Below are 24,562 nucleotides of genomic sequence, written 5' to 3'. Positions count from 1 at the left end.
GTAAAATACAAAATGTTTTTTTTCTTCCAAATGTGCAATAACGACTTTTGATTCTGAGGTACAGAAATAATTCTTTGAGTTTTATTTGATTTTTTATGAATAATTTATTTTAAGATGGTAAATCTTGTTTGTGATTTCTAAAAGTTATTTACTTGGGAATTCAAAGGATTATAAATTCAACATTATCCTTTTTGGTGAACAGCTGTCAATCAATGTTTCACGCCCATTTAAATGTTTATAAAGAAAACATGAAAAGATTTACAGAGGAGTCAATAAAGGGGTGATAAACATAAAGTGAAAAATATGAATAAATCAAAATATCAAAAGCAATGTGTACCTCTTTGCTTCATTCTGTTCAATATCACTGTATAAAACAGCCATACAAATGGAATAGGTTTCATTTAGCGAGGAGAGTGAACAAGGAAAAGGCAATTGGGTTCCAAAAATGTTTTTATTAAAACTTTTTGTCATAGCTTTCTTGCTCTCAACTATTAATCTAGAAAGTGAGGCATTTACCGGTGAAAAGGAAAAGAAGTATGCTGAATTATCATTGAATTATTTCATGAGAAGAAACATACAGAATATTGTCATGTTTGTCTGCTGGAAAATTGAAGGTACTACTATTCTGCTGGAAAATTGAAGGTCTACTATTAAAACACTTAGAAGGGCTGTTTTTACGCCTGCGGACCGCTGGCGATCGGAATTGATACATACATATAGTTAAGACTTGTATATATAGTTAAGTACATAAAATTAAGACCTTAACAAATAAATTGGTATATGATATTTATTTTAACATATTAAATATGTAGTTCCTTCATTTCTGCCTTGGAAAGGAGGCTGGCGCAGAAAGTAAAAATACCCTTCTCGTCCTTAAGTATCAATTGACCGAACGGGTTAAAATACCTTTTCTGTACTTAGTGTGTTAATATATTTTTAGTTATTCCAAACCTAGAGGTGGAGTGTGCAAGCCTCTGAGATTTATATGACATAAACATTATCTCTAAGTTGCGGACATCATATCGGAAGCACCGAGGCAACACATGTAAAGCATATAGTGACTACTAGCATTATCTTAATGTTCATATTTTATATAAAGTTCTCAAAAAACATATTGCACTTATTTTCAAATGTTTTTGGGAAAATGTAGGTTTTTCTTATTGTCATACATTTTATGATAATCCCATATTAAGGTACATTGAAACAAGTCCCATGGTCAAAGGTTACATAAAATACAATAAAAAGAAATTGGAACATAAAATTATTAAAAGAAATAACATTATACTAAGAATCAAAGATGTATTAACATATTGTATATGTATACATTCATCCATTTACATATATTTATACATAGTACTATGCATTTTAATATAATAATGAATTAAAATATCAGATTGTATCAGATTCATAATTATTTTACAGATAAAGTAAGCATTATCAAATTATTTTCGAAAAATGGAATAAGCGTTTCTTTACCAGATAGCAAGAAAACTACGGATATAAAAAGTCTCAAAGTAATGTTCAAAGTTAGGGGAAGGTGCTTAGGAAGCATATTCGATGCAGCGTGCTATAACTCTAGTGCACCATTTTACAAGGTAAATCTACAATATTTTAATCGACCCCTACCCGCGCATTGATGGCGCAAAGGACACTGCATCAGGACATCTATTTTCTAATACATGTTATATTGTTTTTTAGAATTACAAATATTTTAATTCCACATACTGTTGGTTGATACTGGACTCAGGAAAGTTTGATGAAGCTGTACAGTACATACAAACATTGCCACTTGGAATGAATACAGACATGACTGTTACAAAGACATTATTTGCTGATAATGAAATGACAATAGATTTGTACGATGTCTACCACTCAGGGTACGACAGAGGAGGTGCCTTGAACATAACGAATATAGGACCCTGGGATCCGGTATCAAACGACGCTTGGATACATTTTGTAAATATGCCGAAAATACTCAGACGCTCAGATTGGAATGGTATAAATATTCGAGCCGTCACCCTAACAAAAAACAGGCCTAAAAATGTTCCTATTGAAGAATACTTAATAGATCAACGAAAACGTTATGTCGATTCAGTGTTTAAAATGAACTACCATCTTGTTTTGTTGCTGAAGGAAATGTACAATTTCACGTATGTATATCAAGGAATAAATAAAATGAGATCAAAGATTTTTAGTTATTACAGAAAGTTGAGTAACGGCTATACATATCATTCAACATTTGTTGCATTATGGATGTTCTATGATAAGCATAATGGTGAAATATCCACAAGTATATAAAAGTGATCACTTGACTCGGCCAAATGGCAAGTTTAAAGCCTTGAAATGATTTCAGCCTTTATTAAAAATTTAATTTAATTTAAAAAAAAAAACATACAGGCTTCATCTAAGTGATTTTAATCATTTTAAACAAGAAAAATACATGAAAAAACAAGATTTGTGATAAAAATTTAAGAAATGATGTAAAATAAAAATAAATGTTTGAATTTTAAGAAATTGATTCATACACAGGAGTACTCATCGGACAATCACCAGTTCATTGGAAATATTATTTTAACTGAGTAAATTTATGTTCTAGGATAACATTCGTTTTGGCAGATAATTGGAGTGACAAGAATGCAAATGGAGAGTACAGGTCCAGCAATCTGATGGGAATTCTGGGTACCAAGAAAGCTGATATAATGGCCGCCGCTTTACAGCTGATGGATGACAGAATTGCTATCACGGACACTCTGCATATGACATACCCATTCAAGTCAACATCTTTTAAATAAGCCAAATACAATACAAACAGCTAGTTTATTATAGCATTTGAAATGTATAATTCCTTTGTATTTCAGAGCTGGATTTATATTTCGGTATTCCGGAGATTTTGGAAATGTCAAACTGAGTTTTCTTACACCCTTTGTCGATATCATATGGTGGATAATTTTGCTGCTGTCAATTGTTATAATGGCCACTATTTGGTGTTTTTGGTTTATCGAACGTAAATACTTGGATATTGAAGACAAATTCAACTGGAATGCCAGCGACACTGTATTGTCCGTGTTAACTGCTTGGTGTCAGATGGGTAAAATGATAATACTTATAACCATTTATTGATACATATTACGTTTTTTCAAGGGATTAATATGGGTAAGCAACCCTGAGAGTCCTAGCCATTGCTACTGTTTTCCTACTCTCTTCCATCTTCTCCCTTCCTTTTTTAACCCTTATCCGTACACCAATAGTGCATAGGATATCTTGACCATTAATTACATAAAGCCAAGGGTATAAGTCTTGCAGTCATCAATACAGGGTGACATTAATGAAATATTAGAGTGAAAAATCACTTTTGTTTGTTTTAACACTTTTGAGAATCGAATGCGGTACTACACACCCTAAACACTACACTATATAGGGGGACAAAAATATCCATCATAGTACTTATTATTTCTCCTCCATTTTCTTTCCCATAAAACAGTAATGGCCTTTACGCATTATCTCAGAGAATGGTTATATACTACATGTACGTAGAACATAATTGATGTTTTGTTTGTGATAAACTTAATAAAATGTAAAAATACTACCTTGGTATACCTACTAATAAAAAAAACTAAAATAATAAATAATAAGTAAAAACACTACCTTAATACTTGGTTACCTCATTTATTATTATTTTAGGGTATGCCACCAAACCATCAACATTTGCGAGTCGTTTGGTTTATTTTACTCTGTTTGCAAATTCGCTGATTCTCTACAATTTCTACACCTCCAGTATTGTGTCTTCACTACTAAGTTACAGATCTCAGACATTCTCAATAGTGGACTTGGCTGACAGTCCCATGAAGTGTGGATCCTTCGATGTCGGATATGTTCACAATCTTTTATTTGATGTAAGTCAATAAATTTGAATAATTTACACTACAAATTTCAAAAGTAACAAACAGCTTTGAATTTTTATTTACATCATAATACGGATAAAAAAGTTTTTTTGAGACAAGAATATGAAGGTCAAAGAATTCACATGATTGCAACACATCATTAGCTGGTTTAAAGTATCTTTTTATACATTACGTAGTAAAATATTTACCATTCTATACATAAATGAAATTCCTTTTAAAAAAAATTATATATGTGCATAAACTGAGAACACAATTCAGATTTTCTGGAATACTTCAAGAGTTATATTTATTTATGGATGAAGAAATCTTTAATTTTATGTATGTGAGATTCTTGACAATAAAAAACTATTTTTTATTAGATATAAGTTTTGTACTGACATTATTTGGTGGAACTGCATTTTATAGAATAAAATGATAACTATGTAATTTTATTTTAGTAAAAACTCAGTTTCCGGATTCCAATTATAATAAAAACTTGCTTGACTTTGTAATGATAACAATAAAAATATCTCCTAAGGGTGGATACTGACCGGAGCCATTTTGTCGTAACACAACACGTTACGATGTGAGCATTCATATAGTCAGTACAGCGTGCCGAGCGCTCATCCATAGTTTCGGATGCTCGCTGATGCTCGCCGCGAGCGATGTTACGACGTTACTTTACGACAAAATGCTCTGGTCAGTCTTCACCATAAGGGAAGCAAATTCCAGAATTTGTAAACAAATTGAGTACGTAGGTACTGAAAAATATTTCTGGTAAAGAATAATAAATTGAAAATTATATTTTACCGTGCTTCATAATCATACTATGGCAAATAATTTGGATGAATCTTACATGCGAAGAATTAATAATTTCCATGAAATCAAAAATGTGTATGAAGTTTTCTCAAAAATTTGAATTATGTTGCTAATTCAAGCATTTATACAATTTTTCAAAGATTGACGAGTGTGTTTATTAAAAAATATAAATGAGTGTGTTTATTAAAAAATAAAAAAGTGGAAAAGCTAAAAATATTGGTTTTAATCTAATAATAAATTATTAAAAAATATATTAATTCCTTAAGTTAGTTAATATTACTCAACATATAAACCAATATTCAATTTCATATTCTATTAAATTTCCTTTAATTATTTATTTAATTGCTTGAACCAACTAGTAACAAGTTGTAAGCGCTATAATGTGCTGACTTCCCATATTCTTATGCCTGAAATAACAAAGATTTATAAAAAATAATGTTACACTACAATAACTATAGCAAAAAGTCATAAAAATCTAATAACACTGTTTTTTCTGTAGACTCCAGTTTACCCCAATATGGCTTACTTCAATTCCAAAAAGAAAACCAAAGACTTTTACTTCACAATCGAGGAAGGACTTGCTAGAGTTCAGAAAGGAGGATTTGCTTACCACGCTGAATTTAGTACAATCTACAATCACATTGAAAATACATTTGAAGCAACAGAAATATGCGAACTGCAGGAAGTGGACACCATTGCCCTTATCCAGCTATGCATTTTGGGATTGAAGCATTCACCGTATTCCGAGATGTTTCGTGTCGGGTATGAAATACTATTGATATGTAATTAATATTTGAAGCACTACCTTGTGATTTTTTATTTAATAACTTACAAAATAACTTTTTGAGACGAACAGCGTCTTCCTCAAGACTATTATAGCAGTGGAAAAAGCTAAATAATGGTTGTTTTGTTATATAAATGCAGTTCCATCAAGAAATATCAGTACAGACTAAAATCAAAAGTAGAATTTGAATTTTGATACTTCTTGATAATATATGTAATAGCGATGTGTACATTTAACAAATGTGTTTATGTGTTGTGTCATCCTACAATTGTGGGAAACATATAACTGACATACCAAAAGATGAAATTAAACACGAAAATCATTTTTATAATATAATAACAATAAAATAAAATTAATAAGATAATAACAATATAGCTTTTTCTACTTATTTAAAAGTGGAAAAAGCTTTAAAGTTGCTGCTTTATTATATAAAATTATATTCCGACAAGAAATTTCAGTATAAAACTAAAATCATTAGTGTAATACGGATTTTGATGCTTCTTGATGACACATGTGATGTTTTATACATTTTACAAATATATACATGTTTGTGTATTGTTCTACAATTATGGGAAATATGTAACCTTTTCTTTACCATGTGTCTTATGTCTTCATATAAAATAGCTGTAAGTAAATAAAAAATTGATACAGAAATGTTTTTCAGTTTGATGAGGTTCCGAGAGACGGGTCAGCTGAACAGATTGCTGCAGAGATGGGTCTCTAGGAAGCCAATTTGTCAAGCCAGTAAGGGAGTGAGCGAAGTCAACATCCATCAGATTGCTTCGGTGTTCTTTGTTCTAATTTGCGGACAAATAATTGCTATTACAATATTCTTGTATGAATATAAAAAGGGAAAAAAGTTGCATAAAGCGTATAAAGAGAAGAAGTTACATAACCAAGGAATGAAAAGGAACAAAAAATTGAGGCAATAGTGTTTCAAGTACTGCATATTTAGATTAGTTTTGGAAGTTGAAATTATATATATTGATGAACATTATACTTTTATATCTATCATTGGAACTCAAACTGTCCATCATATTATTCTTCCTTAGCTTCCTTTACCTTTCCTCCCCGACTCCATACCTGATTCTTCTTCCTTTCTCTTCCTTGTTTTCATCAATTTAGAGTTTCATTAATGTAAAATGATGTAATAATTTGTTTATTCACTTTGCGGTTAATTGTAATTTATGTTTGTTTGTTGTTGTTTATACTTATGTATAACCACTATCTGCTTTCTAATTTCAAACAATGTTATTGTATAATGGATTTTAAATAAACAATTAAGGTAGATTAACTCATAAACAGTGTTGCTTAAGCTGGTGCGGGTATAGGTATGCAACTCTATGCTCTAGTCACCAATTGTTCCGTCTCCATTTCCTTTCTTTTATACTTCGCCTTAGGAATACGAACTCCTTTACTTTCATCACCCGTTTCCTGAAATACATATCATTCCTAAATTTAATAATTTTGACAATTTAATTTGCCTACATATAATAAATCATCAAGTTAACGCCGCGTTAACCACTTATGCAGTGCCCTATGCATCATCTGTGTGCGAATAGGTTAAAGGAAAAGAGAAGTGTTGTAAGGCATTGTTCCGCAAAGTGTGTGCCGTGGCACACTGGTGTACGTGGTGATTAGTTGGTGTGCCGCGGAAAAAAGTCTAGTTTTGTGAAAATAACACAATTGCTCTGAATTTTGATTGCCTGTGCTCAGTTAAGTAGGCTCACATTTCACATAAAACATAATATGTTAAATATCGCTCACTCCTTTCAAGAACGTCATAAATCAAAAAACTTGATTTTTCAGGAGAACGTTTTTAAAGTTTAAAAATATAATACAATGTATTAAAAATAAATATCAAGCCATTTATTGAACTTTTTACTGTGCAACAGATCTTTTTAGGTAAAACCTGAAGGTTTTTTCTCCATTTGAAAAATATTTAGTATTTAAAAAAAAAATAATTAAACAATACATTTTCTTCAAAATACAAAAACAACACTTTCTGCCCTGTAGCGGGTAAATATTAAGTTAAAACTATGCCGCTTTTGCTGGGATATAGTACATTTTCTGGGCATTCCGAAAACATGCACAACTGAAAATAGACGATTTTTGATTTATGACGTTCTTGAAAGGAGTGAGCGATATGTTACCATAATATGGTAAATATGCACCTCTGAAATTTCTTAATTTGGTAGGTGTACCTTGAATAGAAAACGTTTGCGGAACACTGTTGTAAGGATGTTTGTATTGGTTGTAAGTTTTAATCGTTCATTTATGGAGGTAATTTCATTAAAAAGTATATTTAACATCTCACATTACTGTTTATTGAACAGCTGTCAATTAAATTTTGATATTCAATTTATTTTCTATGCTGAATATATTGACAAACAGAATTAATGGGGAAATCAAAACCACTAATTAAAAGTAAATATTTACATGTGTTTTATTTTGACCTTGTAAAATAATATATAAAGCACGAGGTACTAGAATGAAATTCATTTTATGGTCAGAATATATGTATTATTCGCGATAATGAAGAAAAATTAAGTTCAAATTATATTTTGCAAATTACAAGTTATATGAAATAGATTTAATAAAAAAACAATAAAAATGTTTACTTCAAAGATATTATTCACTACTGCTTTGTTATTGTTTAGTTTTTATTTTCAAAGTGATGCATTTTCCAGTCAAAGAGAGAAAAAATATTCTCAACTGGCACTTGATTTCTTTGTCAAAAGAAATATTAAAAATATAATCATGTTTCTGTGTTGGAAAATGGAAGGTGGGTAAAGAATTTTTAAATTTTTAACTTCAACCAATTATTTCAGGAAGCTGAACTTTTAGAACTAGGAGAAATGTATTGCTAACAGTTTCTAAAATTGTTATTGTGCGCCAACATTTATTTCCTAAAAGAATTAATAGATCTAGATTTATTTTCTAGTACAAAATTTGTAGTACAATATTTAATATTTCTAGAAATATTGGATTTTGTACTAGAAATCCCTTACTGTAAATAAACTCAAAGGCACTAATTTTTTTTTTCTTTCATAAGGATAATATGATAAAGATTATTTTTTTGATATTTTTAATCAAACATTTTGTTGAAATTATGGATTAAAATGCAGATTCAAATTCCTTTTTTAACAAGTATCTGTGATCCACTTATCGTATTATTCCAGTAGCCGTTATTAGAACTTTTTTGGGTTTATTCAATAGTATATTTGTCACATATTTACATTGCAAAATGCAAAAACATATTAGAAAATGTAAGGAGAGGATTGTCAATTTTACAGATCAGGTGGACATGGTTAAATTATTCTCCAAAAATGGAATAAGTGTGTCTATTCCAAGCGGCAAACAAAGCACAGATGCAAAAACTCTTAATAACATGTTCACAGTTAGAGGACGATGCTTGGGAGGCGTGTTTGACACAGTATGTTATAATTCTAACACTCCATTTCATCAGGTAAACCTGCAATATATAAACCAAGTTTTTTATTGACAGCTGGGCATGGATGAAAAAGTCTATTGAGATAGAATCATGTTAGTCTAGATCAGTGGTTCTTAACCTGGGTTCGATCGAACCCTATGAGTTCGGTGAGTCAGTCTCTAGGGTTCGGCGGAGGTCAAAACACACACCCAACTTATTGTACAATATTATGAAGAATGATACAATGTACGTATATTCATTTATCCAATAGACACAGACAACAGATGTCAACAATGAATACCTCGATGAAATCATTGAAATTCAGCAGAGCCAGGTTCAACAACAATTCTTCAGAACAACAATACTCTCAACGTTTTGGTGTAAACAAATGGTAACGTACGCTGTTATTGCTAAGAAAGCTCTGGAGATTTTCACACCCTTGTTACAACATATCTTGCGAGAAATCCTTTTCGAGGATGCTGGATATAAAAACGAAAAAAAGCAACATACTTTGTTGCGAAAATGACATGTAATTGGCACTTGCAAAGGTAAAGCCGCATATTTCTGAACTGGTCTTTGAAAGGCAACAGTAGAAGTCACACTGATTTGCAATAAATATTCATTATTTAGTTTTTTTTTTAAATGTAAAAACCATGTTATAATGGTTTTGTTCTTTGTTTTAATAGTTTTGTTCATTTTGTGCACCTATGTATTTTATTTTTCCAACTAAGGGGTTCGGTGAATGCGCAAATGAAACTGGTGGGGTTCGGTACCTCCAACACGGTTAAAAACCACTGGTCTAGATATTTACTGGGATCCCATTGGCTGGTTTAAATAAAAAAATTATACACTATGTAACATTGACTATTTTACCCATGATTGACAACCACAAAACTCTAATTTCGAAAACTTGTATGTAATTATGTCACAAGTGACATAAGTTTTTTTCTAGAATAAATTTCATATGAGACAATGGTTAAAATTTGTAAAGTTTAGTAAGTTAGAAGAGATCGTCTTGAAAGAAAATGATATTTTCAGGCGTTTTCTAGTGTGTTAAATAATTAGAAGATAGTAAAACAGTAATGTCTTTCTGTATATGCTGCCCAGTTGTTTTTTTACATACAAATATCTTGAAAGAAAAAACATCAAACCCTTATCCGCACCCCAATGGTGCATAGGGCACTGCATCATATAAACGCAGTGTTATCTTGATCGTTAACACATGAAGGAAAGGTGATCAGCCCTCCGCTTCCGGTACCAGTCCAAGATAATATTGAATAAATATAACAGTGAAAAAATCACTTATATTTATTTGACCAAGCATGCTGACCATTACGCTGACAATATCTTGAAAGAAAAAACATACTTTATTTTATTGCTGTTCTATTGTTTACTCCTCGGTATGAAGCAATAATTCAATTGTTATTTTTTTATTGATAGAAATACCGATATTTCAACTCTACATACCATTGGCTAATACTGGATTCAGGAAAATTTAACAACATCATACAATATTTACAAACATTGCCGCTAGGAATAACCACAGATATGACAATAACTAAGTCATCTTTTGATAATGACTCGATAAAAATAGATTTGTACGACGGTTATCACTCGGGATTTGAAAGAGGAGGAATCTTGAACGTCACATACATAGGACCTTGGGTCCCAGAAACGGAGAGATCAAACAATGCTTGGATAGATTTTGTAAACACACCTAAAGGGCGAAGACGTTCAGATTGGGATGGTATAAACATTCGAGCGGTTACTCTCACCGAAAATAGGAAAAGTCACATTCCTGTTGAGGAATATTTAATTGACGAAAGAGAATACCACATAGATTCCGTATTCAAAATGAACTACCGGCTCGTGCTGATGTTGAAGGAAATGTTTAATTTTACGTAAGTACATATCATCTTCCAACTCTTCTGTGCACCCAGTAGTGCATAGAGCAATTTGTTTATTTTTTTATTTATTGATAATTACATGAAGGCAAGGTGATCAATCGTGCACTTCAGGAACTAGTCTAGGGTGATATTAAAGTGAAAAGCAATTTAAATTCCGACCTTAAGCATGCTTACCCAATGCGCTAACCTCTACACCATGGAAGCCGAAAATACATGCCTTATAATAAATAATAATAAATATGTATAATTAGACTAAGCCCTATAAGAAATTAAAAAAACACATATTATGCAACCAATAATTTTATAAATAAGCTTATGCCAGTATTTAAACTCAAGCTAAAAAGATTAATTAAAATATATATTTTTAGATACATAAATTTTTTTTTGTTTCGTTGGCCTAAGCGGGTCGTTTTGAAAAATGAGAATCAAGTTATGGTAGTACAGTCAAACCTAGAAACTCTGACTCAGAATCCGCGACACTAACCACGGGACGACAATGTCACTTTTAACACTTATTAATGGCTATATTTTAGTTAAATTTTATTCCAACTGACTTATTTTTTTAGATTAACAATTATACTGGCTGATAACTGGAGTGACAAGAATGCAAATGGGCTATACAGATCTGGAAATTTGGTGGGAATTCTGGGTGACAAGAAGGCCGATATAATGGCTGCAGCTATACAGCTAATGAATGATAGATTAGCCATTTCTGATACTCTACATATGACTTACCCATTCAAGTAACTTCGTTTTAAAAATAACACTAACAGTGAATATTTGTATGCGTACTTATTATTGTGTTTTAAAATAATGTTTTATTTACTTTTGTTATCTTTTAGGGCAGGATTTGTATTCCGATATTCTGGGAATTTTGGAAGTTTACAAATGAGTCTTCTTACACCCTTTGTCGACATCATTTGGTGGATAATGTTGATGTTATCAATTCTAATAATCACTACCATTTGGTGCATTTGGTTTGTCGAGCGCAAATACTTGGATATTGAAGATACATCTAACTGGAATGCCAGCGACACTGTATTGTCTGTGCTAACGGCTTGGTGTCAGATGGGTAAAATGACAGTATTTATGGGCTCCAGCAATGCTTAGATTATTACTGGAGAAAGTCAAAATAAACATAAAATTTTTGGTGATTTTTAATCAAATAAGTTTTATTACAGGTTATGCTACAAAACCATCAACATTTGCGAGTCGTTTGGTTTATTTTACTTTGCTTGTGAATTCTCTTATTCTCTACAATTTCTACACTTCCAGTATTGTATCCTCACTACTAAGTTACAGATCTCGGACATTCTCAATTGAGGATTTAGCTGACAGCCCACTGCAGTGTGGAGCTTATGACATTGGATATGTTCATAATCTACTGTTTGATGTAAGTAATATATAGATCATAGGTTCTAAAGCTTTTTTGGTCTAGATCCTAAAGCCATGAATCTAGTAATTTCTTGTTGACGGAGGGAAAGAAAATTGTCAGAATCTCCCCTCATGTAAAAGGAGGAGGGAATCGGCTACTTTCTAGCTCTTCTTTCTGTACCCTAAGGCCTCTACAAGACCACTCCAGTACTCATCAGAGGGTGGTATGATAAAGATGAAAGAGATATAATAAAGATTGTTCTTTTTTTTTAAAGGAAGTAATCATTAATTGTTTATTTATAGATTCCAAGTTATCCCAGTATTGCTTATTTCAATTCTAAGAAAAAAACCAATGATTTTTACTTTACAATACAAGAAGGACTTGATCGAGTTCAGAAGGGAGGGTTTGCTTACCACGCAGAATATAGTACAATCTACAATCATATTGAAAATACATTTGAAGCAAAAGAAATATGTGAGCTGCAGGAAGTGGATACCATTGCGCTTATTCAACTCTCCATTTTGGGAATGAAGAATTCACCGTACTCCGAGATGTTTCGAGTTGGGTACGAAATATGTAGTACATTATTATTAATCTCTATTCAGACACTACTTTAGGTTAGGTTAGTTTAGGTAAAGTTAGGTTAGGGAATGGAAACAGTATTTTTGAACATATTTCTTTAACAATAAACTCTTTACTTATAAATGACATATTTATAAAATTGGACTGATTTTTTTGTTGTTAATAAATCAGATTATTACTAATCAAATTTCATTAACATACCACTTATAAAATCATATTATTTTAACATTAATTATTATTCATACCATAAATATCAATAACTAAAATAAAAAAGAAAGCTTTTTTTAATTTTTAAAACATGATTTATAAAGATATCTTTGTTAGTAAAAACTTTATGATAGAAGTTATGAGATATGTTTGAAAATACTACATTTCAATACCCCTTAATTTGGCAAGTGTCAATAAAACCTATTGTGATTTTTTACTTACATAAACACCAACTTCTGAATTTTTTAATATTCTTTCAAGAAATAATTTTAGTAACAAATCTTATTCTTTAAATAACCCATCCATCTAATTTTTTTCTTTATTTGTATAACAAACAGCACTGATAAAAATAAGTAAAAATTAGTCGGAAGTGAGCCATTGTAATGTTTATAGTATCCAGTATCAAAACATGCCCTGTATTATTTTCTTTTACTATGTAAACCCTAAAGAAGATTTGTAAACACACTTCTGTTTGCACAGAATGTTTGTTCATTAGTTCATTTATACATATTTTTTTATGTAAGCCTTGAATCACAAACCAAACACAAAGCAGCGTGTGAATAGCTGTAATATCAAATATAAAATTAAGGACAAAAATCATAAATGTAACGTAATAAAACAACTACTAAATAGTTTTTCTACTTTTATAAAAGTGGAAAAAGCTATAATGTTGTTGTTTTATTATATAAAACTCATTTCCACCGAGAAAAATTACGTTATTTATTGTTTCAACATTTACTTTATAGTAAGACAAGATAAAATTATGAATAAAACACTTTTATTTACTACTGGAGTATTATATTGTTACAACTAGTTTCGGAAGCTACAGATACTTCTATTTACAGGTTCGAATTTAATTTACACTTAACTTTTATTCTTCCAGCTTCCCAAACCAGTAACAATATGAAACTCAAGTGGTAAAAAGCAAGTGTTTTATTTATAACTTGAGAAATATCATCATACAAACTAAAATCATAAGTGCAATACTGATTGTAATACTTCATTATGACACAGTCATTATGTGAAGTGTTATACATTTTACAAATGTGTGCATATTGTGGTGTCATTCAACAACTGTGGGAGACTTGTAACCTTTTTTTACCATGTATCTTACGTCTTCATATTAAATAACTGTAAGTCAATGTGTCCGGTTGTGGTCCCATGGTTAGTGTCGCGGACTCTTAAGTCAGAGTTTCTCGGTTCGAACCCACTCTACCACAATAGATTTTTGTCACGATGTTGGTTTATTGGCTAATAAATTAGTATAAAAAATCACAAGACTATCGATAACATTGTTATTGAAATCTGTAGAGAACTAAGATAACATTGTTATACAAATATGAGGGGAGGGAGGACCATATACATCGACAAATAGAGCCGCCAATAATTTAGGAATGTTACCAATATTAAAATAAGTCCATCGTTTCTGTGAAGTCATTCATTACCAACTTACGAAAACAACGTATTTACGAAGGAGAATTTTCCACAAGAAAATGATGAATGAAAATATTGATTATATCGGCTGTTATAAACACAAAACGAGTCTAATACAGTCCTTTATAGGTTGAGCATGTTAAATTAGATATTCCTCTCGTCTGATAATGATCCATTTGATACCTATTTCTAATAATGAACCTCTTGGGCTCAAAAAAATAGTATGAAATTGAAATGTGTAAATAATAAAAATTCAAATATTTCTCTTTTTTTATAAAAAATTAAATAAATAAATAAAAAATTGATACGGAAATGTTTTTCAGTTTGATGAAGTTCCGAGAGACGGGTCAGCTGAACAGATTGCTGCAGAGATGGGTCTCTAGGAAGCCAATTTGTCAAGCCAGTAAGGGAGTGAGCGAAGTCAACATCCATCAGATTGCTTCCGTGTTCTTTGTTCTAATTTGCGGACAAATCATTGCTATTGCAATATTCTTGTATGAATATAAAAAGGGGAACAAATCGCAAAAAGGCTTTAAAAAAGAGAAATCAAATAAAAAGGGTAGAAATTTAAAGCGATAATATTAAAGAAATGTCTTGAAATTAAATTAGAATAATTAATTTGAGAATAACATAAATAATTTTTTGGTTTGTTTATAAACAAGTATGCTTGTAATTTAAATTGTGTAGTTTAAAATAAAACACATTTTAAAAAAGTTCTTTTATTAACAATATATTAAAATATACAATAAGCAGGTTAAAATCAAAAATACAGATAAATATATAAAATATATAATATTATAAAGGAAAAAAATTATGTTGTACTTAAGTAGATTTCTTTTTCTTTCAACCTTTAACAGCACCCCAAAGTGCATAAGACACTCCATCAGATTGGCACAATGTTATCTTGAACGTTAATTACACAAAGGTAAGGTGATCAGTCCTGACCTTCAGGTACCAGACCTTGGGTGATATAAAATAAATATTACAGTGAAAAATTACACATTTAAATTTTTTTTGACCCCCCTGGGAATTGAATGCAGGACTTCCAGCACAGTAAATCTTCACGCAATGGTCCATAGGGGACTGTATTAAAATGATTCAATGTTAAATTGATCATTAATTAAATGAAGACAAGGTGATCAGCCTCATGCTTCAGATACCAGTCTAGGGTTATATTGAATAAATATTATAGTGAAAAAACACTTATATTTATTTTGACTTGCCTGGGAATCGTACATGGAACCTCCAGCCTGGTAGCCAAAAGCGGTAACCACTATACTATGTAGGCGGATGCAACAAAAACAAAGAAAAACTCGCAATATTTAAAAAAAATATTTGTTGTTTATGATGACAGAAAACTATAACAAAAGAGATATTTTAAAATGATCTCATGTCCATTTCACCAGTGGTGAAAAACATATTTAAAAAGCGTTTAAATATGTGGCACATGTGTGATTTTTGTCCCAAGGTCTTCAAATATTTTAAATTAATTATACACTTCTGTTTTACATCATTATATAAGTTTTCATCCTCAAAAACCACTAGATTCTACGACTATGTTGGGGATAATTTTTGTTTATTTATTACAGCCATTTTAAACAGTTGATATTTTTTCTTCTGCTTACTCGATCAAAACTATTTGTTGTTATCGCTTATTGGAATTAAAGCCTTGAGGGCATACCACCCGAAGCAACAATAGTCTCTCCGGTAATATACCCTGCATCGTCAGATACGAGGAAAGCCACCGTACTTCCCATTTCTTCAGCTTTACCGAGTCTGCCCATGGGAACGGCACTGAGAGCCATTTCAAGTGCCGAATCAGTGCCCGTGATCTAAAAATGAAGAAGATACAATTAAAACCAATCACTAAAGGGCCTATAAGTAAAGGGTTGTCTTTAAAAGTGGAGAGCGGTTATTTTTAAAATAACAAAAACAGAAAACTGTTTGGTCGGTCATTTGAATTGTCATTGTGCAGCAGATTTTCATAAATAAATGACCGATTTGATTAATAAATTACACTCCAAAGAAAAAAATATCGCTTAAAGGAAGAAGGCTTTGAATTTACCAGATAAGTAACCTAGAAATTGAGGTTTTTTAACTTTGATATACACAAAAATACTTTATTCGAAAATTAAAAATGGTTTATTCGAAGTATTGCTCCTCACTAGCTACACATTTTCATATCTTTCTGACAAGTTATGGATACCTTGCCAGTAAAAGTCCTTAGTTTTTTAGGTAAACCAGTCATCAGCCATTTTCAAGCGTCTTTGCATCGCTCATTGACAAAAACAAGTGATGTGTAGTTGGAAGGGGCTAAGTCTGGTGAATAAGGAGGGTGATGTAGGACCTCTCAGTTGAGTGCCTCTAAGTAGTTGAAAACGAAAGTGAATGTGTGTGACATTGTATTGTCATGGAGAAAAATTAGTATAAACTTGGTACAATTCAATTCTTATTTCAATTTAATTTAGAACGGGAAATTCGGAAAAGATGAATCCTTTGTTGTGATGGAAACTGGTTGGGATTCTGGATTATCCTTATAAGTGTTTTTTTTTTCCGTGGGGGTCAAGGGATCTTGCATCCCTTATGTCACCGCGACCATGTCAGGTCTATTGTGACTTCCCTGTGTTTTACAGCTCACTGCCAAGACCTACATGAGTCATGTAACTCACAACCTGTCTTGGTGGTAGGAGCTTCACCTTCTCGGAGTCCACTTATAAGTGTTACTATGTTGTATTATTCATATTTGTAATATAAATGAGCATTTCGTGATGGGTTCTGCTGAGTGAGGCATGTATTGTAAAAAGTAATAAATATTAAAGCGTAATATTTACCGTTGAAGAAAACTTTGTAGGCACGATTCCTGGTGCAAGGCAGTTGACTCTTATGTTCTCCGAAGCTAAATCTAGGCTTGCAGCTTTGGTCAAACCCAAGAGGGCCGTCTTGCTGACAGAATAAGCTCCAAGAATCTGAAAAAAAATATATTAAAAGATCTCGTAAATAAATAATTCTCAACGATATTCGCAAGTCTGTCAGTTCCGATTATAACCGCTTCTTAGGGCATTGTGCCTAGTAGTAGTGGCATGCACAGAGTTTTTAATCAGGGAAGGTAGGAGGGTTGGATAAGGATAAGATATAGTAGGCACTGGTCGTATTTCTATATGGAACGCAACTAATCCAGAGTAGGCACTGGTTTTCTGCCTATATAGAATGCACGCCACTACTTAGCAGCACAGGATAATTACATTTCAGTGTCAATTTGTTTTTCACAAATATATACTGGAGTTTGGTCATTCAATTACAACGTAAAATCATTTTTTCGGATGTTTATTACATTTAATTTTTTTGAATTACCTAACGTCCAAGTGACTCTGAAATCTAGCAACGGCTTATGCAACACCGTTTATCATGACCCTACTCAGGCTTCAACTTTTTAAGTTTCATAACCTATGCCTACTCGTGAGTGGATTTACTTTTTATGTTTTAAGTTACTATAATTTCATGTAACTCATGAGTGAAAATTCTAGGCTAAAACACTCGCTATGCTTATTAGATTATATATAAAGATTTTATAACTAAGAGATAAGGGCTTATAACTGGAGTGGTACAAACTTACCGGCATGGGTTGAAATGCGGCAATAGATGAAACAAACACAATACTTCCCCCGCCCCGTTTTCTGAGAAGTGGTACTCCTTCCTTAGCGAGTAAATATGCACACTTCACATTGATCTCGAAAATTTTATCCCACGTTGATTCATCAGTCTGAAAAGATTAAAGATATGGATCAATGTGATGAAAAGCAGTTGTTTACATTTTTGTCTGTCTCTGTAGTGTAATGGTCAGTACGCTCGGCTACCGTTCTGAAGGTCCCGGGTTCGATTCCCAGGGGGCTCAAATAAATATAAGTGATTTTTTCACTGTAATATTTATTCAATATTACCCTGGACTGGTACCAGAAGCGGAAGGCTGATCACCTTTCCTTCGTGTGTAAACAATCAAGATAACACTGTGTTCATATGAAGCAGTGCCCTATGCACCATCGGGGTGCGGATAAGGGTTTTATTATTATTATTATATTTTTGAGATAAACCTTAAGTGAAAGTTTACACAAAGATATAAAAACGATGCAAGAGATATAAAAACAATTAAAATAATGGATATAGGCTCTCATGAAATTATTCCCACACTGTGGCGCAAGCGGTATGTTTGCTTCAGCACACATACCATACTGGGATGGACTAATATGACATGGTTGAAAGCTTCACGGAGAGGATGGTGAAGAACTCCAACCTCATCATGAAACTATTTTTAGAGCACAGATAGGGGCTGGACATGTGGTAACAATGGAGCGTAGTGTTGCAAGAGCTAGCAAGCTGCCCTTTCACATCATCTCTCCTAAGCGAGTTTGTGGATTTTATACACTCCATTCAGGGATCGGATATGGTTTAGAAAGAAGAATATTATCAATCTACTGATATCACTCTTTTATAAAGAGATTACTACCTAATTATACGGTGGAAAAAACTGCGGCATAGTTTTGTAGACACTTGTCTACAAAACTATGTTGTCTCAGGTTCAATTCCCACCAACAGAAAATAATTAAAAAAATATTTAATTTATTATTAGATTAAAACCAATATTTTTAGCTTTTCCATTTTTTTTATTTGACCAGCGACCGGGTTTCGTCGTTACCGACATCATCAGACCAGTCTGATGATGTCGGTAAAGACGAAACCCGGTCGCTGGTCAAATAAAAAAAGTGGAAAAGCTAAAAATATTGGTTTTAATCTAATAATAAATTAAAAATGCAATTCCATCACGAAGTGTCAGTGGATAATATAAGTCTATTAAAAAATATTTATTTTCAATTAGTCTGGGTAGCTTCATATTAACCTTACCTGCCTTCACTATCTTACCTGCAAACGAGTCTCTAGAATAGAGATTTGTGGGTAATTCCTTAAAAAAATCATTAGTCAATATTTGAACTTACATCAAGAACTGGACCAACACTTGGATTGACTGCGGCATTGGAAACCAAGATATCCAATCCCCCAAATTTCTCAGTTACCTAAATGAAATAAAGTAAAAAAAAAACAATTGAAAAGGTTAAATTATTAATGAATTTTAATCATGACTAAGTAACTTCTTTTAAATAATATTTCCTAAGATAATATCTTGTATAATATTTTTTAATAAAGATAAGCTTTGGCAATTTAGTAATAAATAAGCAGTGAATTTCATTTTAATCTTCTTATCATAGCAGTATAGGTTCAGCGGTTATACAACTGAATTGTGATAAAACAACAAGATATGTATATGTATTTTTTATTTTTTTATTTTTATTTATTGGCAAAGCACCCAATTTTGGGTGATACCTGCCATACTAGTGATTTTACTTAAACAATTTTTTTTAATGATTTTTTTTTGGGGTCACAGGTTTTTGCCATATGTACTTTTTTACATGATTAATGATCGCACTATTAATAATTTTGGAATTGATTGACAAAAGGTGTTGGACATTCAGCGGGAAGGACAAAGCCTCCGTCCGAATGTCCTGAATGAACTCGAGGTTGGGAGTAAGGGGCAGTATGTATATGTATTACACTTGATATAACATCGACCATGACTTTGTTTATATATTTCACTATGCATCGCAAGTATCAAAACATTGTATTTTCTAGAGATGTGACTAATGTGTAACTACTACTTTCCCAGTTACCCGATTTGGATAGTATTTGATACTTTTTTTCATATGATATTTTATTCAAGTTATTTTTTTTATCAAATATATTATGAGCTAGAAATACACAATACGCAAAAGCAATAGATTGGCGTGATTAGTTTTAAATGATTGAATTCAAACAGTGATTTCTTTTGTATTAACTTTTTAGGTATTTTTCTATTTCATTTTTAAAAAATATTCACAAAAATGTATACTAATCATACCATTGAGTTTTCCCGTGCTGAGGACACATTGTAGAATACTTACTAATGGAGGTGAGTAGATCTGAAATAGATCACATCATTCGCCCGTGTAGTATTTGATTGCATGACATAAACAATTTTCTATAATATAGTTTTATAAATAAGTACTACAAATTGTGCCCTAGGCATGAGAAAACTCAGTAAGGGTTTTTATTATTGTACTTATTGTAATTTTTAATTATGTGTATGATGAAATATAAATTAATAAATGAACCCAATATTTATATGAGAGTATGTAAAATCCAAATTTTGTTGTCCGCCTCCGTAGTGTAATGGTCAGCACGCTTGGCTACCATGCTGGGGGTCCCGGGTTCGATTCCCAAGAGGGTCAAAATAAATATTTGTGATTTTTCAGTCTATTATTTATTTAATATGACCCTGGACTGGTACCTGAAGCAGAGGGCTGATCACCTTTCCTTCGTGTGTTAACGATCAAGATAACACTGTGTTAATATAATGCAGTGCCCTATGCACCATTGGGGTGCAAATAAGGGTTTGAAGTGAAGTATGTAAAATCCAAAGTAGTGTGTTATTACACATACTTTTGGCTATTATTGGGAAAGCTTGTATTATGGAAATATAACCCTTTTATAACTTACGGTATCAAAGAGTAACTTCCTGTCATCTTTCTTTCCAACGTGACACACTACTCCTTCGACTTTAAGTCCTTGTTTCTTGAGTTTCTCCACCGCTTGGTCTACATTTGCCTGTTTTCTGCTACTAACTAACACGGCAGCTCCCTCATTGGCCAATCGTTCGGCTATTGCATATCCAATCCTATAATGACAAAAATTAAATGTAATGAAGGCTCATGTCCGCCTTTATGTGATTTACAAAATGCATGCAAAAGATTACATTTTTTGGCAGAAGGATTATTTGAGTGATCATTGATTCCTTAAAACTTTATGATCATTTAAATAATTAAAAATATACATATACAATTATTGTTTTGTGATTGCTAGGGCTAATACGATATATTGAAGCGAAACATGGAATCGGCAAAAAAAGAATAAAAACTAAGTAGGCACTTTTAAAATACGATTCCTTGGCCGATTGTGGTGAAAAATTGGTTTGCGACAAAATTAGAAATGAAGATAGAAAGGAATGTATAAAGGATATTATAAAGGAATGTTACGGATAATAAGAGGTAAAGTAAAGAAATAAATAAGGTTTTTTTATGCGGTTTGGAGATGTGAAGCTTGTGGATGGCGAGAAAATTGCTAAGAGGGTATTTTTGGAAAAGTGAATGGGGGACCGAATGAAGATGGCCAAGAAAGAATTGGTATGACCAAATAAATCAGAGCCCAAAATCTGGTTGTGTCAAAAGTCTACGTAACAGGAGGGCATATTGCTCACTCCTTTTAAGAACGTCATAAATAAAAATAAAAAGATTTTTCAGAACGTTTTTAAAGTTAACCAGTTCCAGTTAACGTTCCAGTCTTGTTAACCTTAATCCCAAGTCCCAAAATGAGAAGTAGAAATTACTCATTGGGAATATTTTATGTATATATGACTAATGTATAATGTATGTAATATGTTTTGAATTAAATAAAAAGTTTAAAAATATAATACAATGTATTAAAAATAAATATTAAGCCACTTATTAAACTTTTAACTGTGTTTTTTTTAGGTACTTGAAGGTTTTTTCTCCATTTGAAAAATATTTAGTATATTTTTAAAAAAAAATTAAACAATACCTTTTCTTCAAAATGCAAAAATAACACTTTCTGAACTGTAGCGGGTAAATATTAAGTTAAAAATATGCCGCTTTTGCTGGGATATAGTACATTTTCTGGGCATTCCGAAAACATGGACAACTGAAAATTGACAATTTTTTATTTATGACGTTCTTGAAAGGAGTGAGCGATATATGACCATGTCAGGACGGACAAGTGTTACGTTCTATCCTCTCTACCTGCCTCTACAGAGAGACGGCGTGATGTTAGTATATAAGAAAAAGAAAAATTAATTTTTATTTTTTTGTTTTGAATTAACTTTTCAATGTATCATATTAAAATTCAAAAACCAACTTGACAGATAAAAATTGAACCTTAGAAAATAGATAAATCGACATGGGTTATAGGTACACACCCAAACTGGTTTATTGTTTACTTAAATACAAGTTAATAATGCAATAAGGAAAAATCATGTGAAAAAATAAGTCAGATCTTAAATTAAAGTTTGCAAAAATATATTAACCCTTCTGTGGATGCTGTGACAATAGCCACTTTTCCCTTCAGTCTTTCCTTTGGAATAGCGGCCGAGCAAGCCATGGCTCTTATCTGTAACTGAGGAGTCGGCGAAAACCGCACCAGCGCGCGAAACATTACGATTTTATACTTTATGTTAATTTAAACGGTATCAGCAACGAAGTTGTAGGAAAACTATATCATATATTAATGCGGTCGAGCAAAAGTCAATACGGTCAAAACAAAGACAATTTGAATTATTTTATTTATCAGTATAAACAGAAAAAAATATTTGAACTTTGAACGATTTGACAACTAGCTTGACGTCCTCGGATTTGTTGACGGAACTACGACGTCGTTGACAGATAAAAATGACAGGTGTAATACCAACTTAAAAATATAAAAAAATTGTTATCAGTATGAAGTAATTCTGTACTGTCTACACAAGACGATTTCCTTGGGTACCTACTTGGGATTAGATATTTCCCGATCTACTGTAAACGTTCGCGAATCTAATAAGAATCTAATGTTCATCATAAGGCGAAAGTTAACGAAAGTTTTCCGCCAGCGTTTTCCGCTCGTGAATTCCAACTGCATGAATCTTATACAAAAAAGGTCGGCCGAAGTAACTGGCCTAAGTAAATTTGCTAGGAATGACATAGAAACTTATCTGTAGGTAGCAAAAAATAGAGAAGGAAGTACAAAATATTTTAGAATAATAAAGGTTTGCCTACTTTATTGTATAATACAAAGCATAATTGTATTTTTTCCACGTTAAATAAATTGCGTCAGCATTTATGCATCAATGTTCTTGGAAAATTTAATGATACAATTTTAAAAAACTTTGTTGAATTGAATTTTTTCAAACCAAAACAAACCAAGTTGAATTTTTTTCCCCAGTCATTTCATTTGATTTGAAGCATGATATTTAAAAATATTTACGTATTACGATTCATTTCAGTGCCGCTTGCTTGATGCGAGATCTTCAGATTGCTCCTGAAAAAGTTCTAAATCCAACACCTGCTTAAAATTATTGAATAAAATACGTCCAAAAAAAACACAACAAGTATGTAAGTTGTCGCATTTATTTGACGCCCTCTTTGATTTGGCGCCTGGAGTGGTAGTATTTTTCACGCCATGCAAAACTGCTGACTTTGTATGTCGCCTAAACTCATTGTCCAGGCGTCATTGTTATCTTATTATTCATATTACACAATATTTGTTTAAAAAAAACTTAGTCATCCCAAAACATTATTAAATTCATTCACACATTATGTATGTTGCAAATATTAAGGATTTGCGATATAAGGCACATGTTTCTAATACGTTTTTAAATGGTATAATATTAATAATTATTATTATCGTACCTCCATTATGGAGGTATTGCAAGGAACAGTCAGAAACCAATGTCAAACAATATTAGATTACCTAAGAATCAACGGTGCCAGTTACTATTGTCATGGTTCATTTAATTATTGAAATACTCAACATATTTTTACTTAAACTTCAAGGATCACCAAGATAAGTAAGAAAAAAAACTTCATATTTAAACCAATGTCAATTTTAATTAAGATAACATAAAAATAACAGTTTGTAATAATTCAAAAATAAAAATGCAAAAAATATATCAGTTTTAATTACTAATTAGTGTAAATAATATTTCTGTATTGTGCAAATACAGTGTAAGTATTTATTTTTAAAGTTTGTATGTTATTGTGCTAGTTTTTTTGTATTTCTATACTTAATTGAGATACAAATATTTTTATATAATCTTAATTAAGTTTTAGATTTCAACTACATATATTGAAACAAAACTCAGGCCAATTAAGCGAATTAATTCACTAAATTATAATATTAACGAATAAGTAAATATTGCGTTATAAACTTTGAAATATCCAACGAGTATTTTTTAAATTAAAATATTGATTTCTTCATTATTCGTGTATTTACCACCAGCAAAGGACTTTA

The 24,562-nt window shown here is 31.6% G+C and overlaps 3 protein-coding genes across 3 annotated transcripts; 2 read left to right on the top strand and 1 right to left on the bottom strand.

Annotated features, from left to right (window-relative positions):
* The first annotated feature begins 1,806 nt into the window (after nt 1-1,806).
* On the top strand, nt 1,807-6,416 carry LOC148309539 (ionotropic receptor 75a-like). The gene is made up of 6 exons (XM_088259951.1): nt 1,807-2,212; nt 2,617-2,773; nt 2,859-3,088; nt 3,682-3,893; nt 5,200-5,462; nt 6,149-6,416. Exons 1-6 carry the CDS (start codon nt 1,807-1,809, stop codon nt 6,414-6,416), a joined length of 1,536 nt encoding a protein of 511 aa, XP_088116077.1.
* A 4,980-nt stretch (nt 6,417-11,396) lies between these two features.
* On the top strand, nt 11,397-14,805 carry LOC148309538 (ionotropic receptor 75a-like). The gene is made up of 3 exons (XM_088259950.1): nt 11,397-11,896; nt 12,006-12,217; nt 14,746-14,805. The coding sequence occupies exons 1-3, from the start codon at nt 11,638-11,640 to the stop codon at nt 14,803-14,805; spliced, it is 531 nt and encodes a 176-aa protein (XP_088116076.1). The 5' UTR covers nt 11,397-11,637.
* A 448-nt stretch (nt 14,806-15,253) lies between these two features.
* Nucleotides 15,254-22,945, bottom strand: Dhrs4 (Dehydrogenase/reductase 4). The gene is made up of 6 exons (XM_088259943.1): nt 22,605-22,945; nt 21,005-21,182; nt 19,411-19,488; nt 18,036-18,182; nt 17,254-17,388; nt 15,254-16,254 (listed from the first exon to the last, which is right to left on the bottom strand). The coding sequence occupies exons 1-6, from the start codon at nt 22,730-22,732 to the stop codon at nt 16,084-16,086; spliced, it is 837 nt and encodes a 278-aa protein (XP_088116069.1). The 5' UTR covers nt 22,733-22,945; the 3' UTR covers nt 15,254-16,083.
* Between the last annotated feature and the right edge of the window lie 1,617 nt (nt 22,946-24,562).

Source organism: Brachycentrus maculatus, unplaced genomic scaffold, assembly GCF_059751285.1.
Source record: "Brachycentrus maculatus isolate JH-2025_06_01 unplaced genomic scaffold, ASM5975128v1 h1tg000121l, whole genome shotgun sequence".
NCBI classification, from domain to species: Eukaryota; Metazoa; Arthropoda; class Insecta; order Trichoptera; family Brachycentridae; genus Brachycentrus; species Brachycentrus maculatus.
The sequence above is the reverse complement of the archived record's forward strand: the minus strand, read 5'-3'. Positions and strand labels throughout refer to the sequence as shown.

What these genes read in the sequence shown, in the direction of transcription:
- Dhrs4 (XM_088259943.1), bottom strand. Translation starts at nt 22,732, where the DNA reads ATGTTTCGCGCGCTGGTGCGGTTTTCGCCGACTCCTCAGTTACAGATA. An exon ending in GTCACAGCATCCACAGAAGG is followed by an intron (nt 21,183 to 22,604) that starts GTTAATATATTT and finishes TTGTCATTATAG; the next exon opens with GATTGGATATGCAATAGCCG. An exon ending in CTACAAAGTTTTCTTCAACG is followed by an intron (nt 16,255 to 17,253) that starts GTAAATATTACG and finishes CTTCATTTTTAG; the next exon opens with ATCACGGGCACTGATTCGGC.
- LOC148309538 (XM_088259950.1), top strand. Translation starts at nt 11,638, where the DNA reads ATGTTTTATTTACTTTTGTTATCTTTTAGGGCAGGATTTGTATTCCGA. An exon ending in AACGGCTTGGTGTCAGATGG is followed by an intron (nt 11,897 to 12,005) that starts GTAAAATGACAG and finishes GTTTTATTACAG; the next exon opens with GTTATGCTACAAAACCATCA. An exon ending in TTCATAATCTACTGTTTGAT is followed by an intron (nt 12,218 to 14,745) that starts GTAAGTAATATA and finishes AATGTTTTTCAG; the next exon opens with TTTGATGAAGTTCCGAGAGA.
- LOC148309539 (XM_088259951.1), top strand. Translation starts at nt 1,807, where the DNA reads ATGACTGTTACAAAGACATTATTTGCTGATAATGAAATGACAATAGAT. An exon ending in TAGTTATTACAGAAAGTTGA is followed by an intron (nt 2,213 to 2,616) that starts GTAACGGCTATA and finishes TCGTTTTGGCAG; the next exon opens with ATAATTGGAGTGACAAGAAT. An exon ending in CATATGACATACCCATTCAA is followed by an intron (nt 2,774 to 2,858) that starts GTCAACATCTTT and finishes TTTGTATTTCAG; the next exon opens with AGCTGGATTTATATTTCGGT.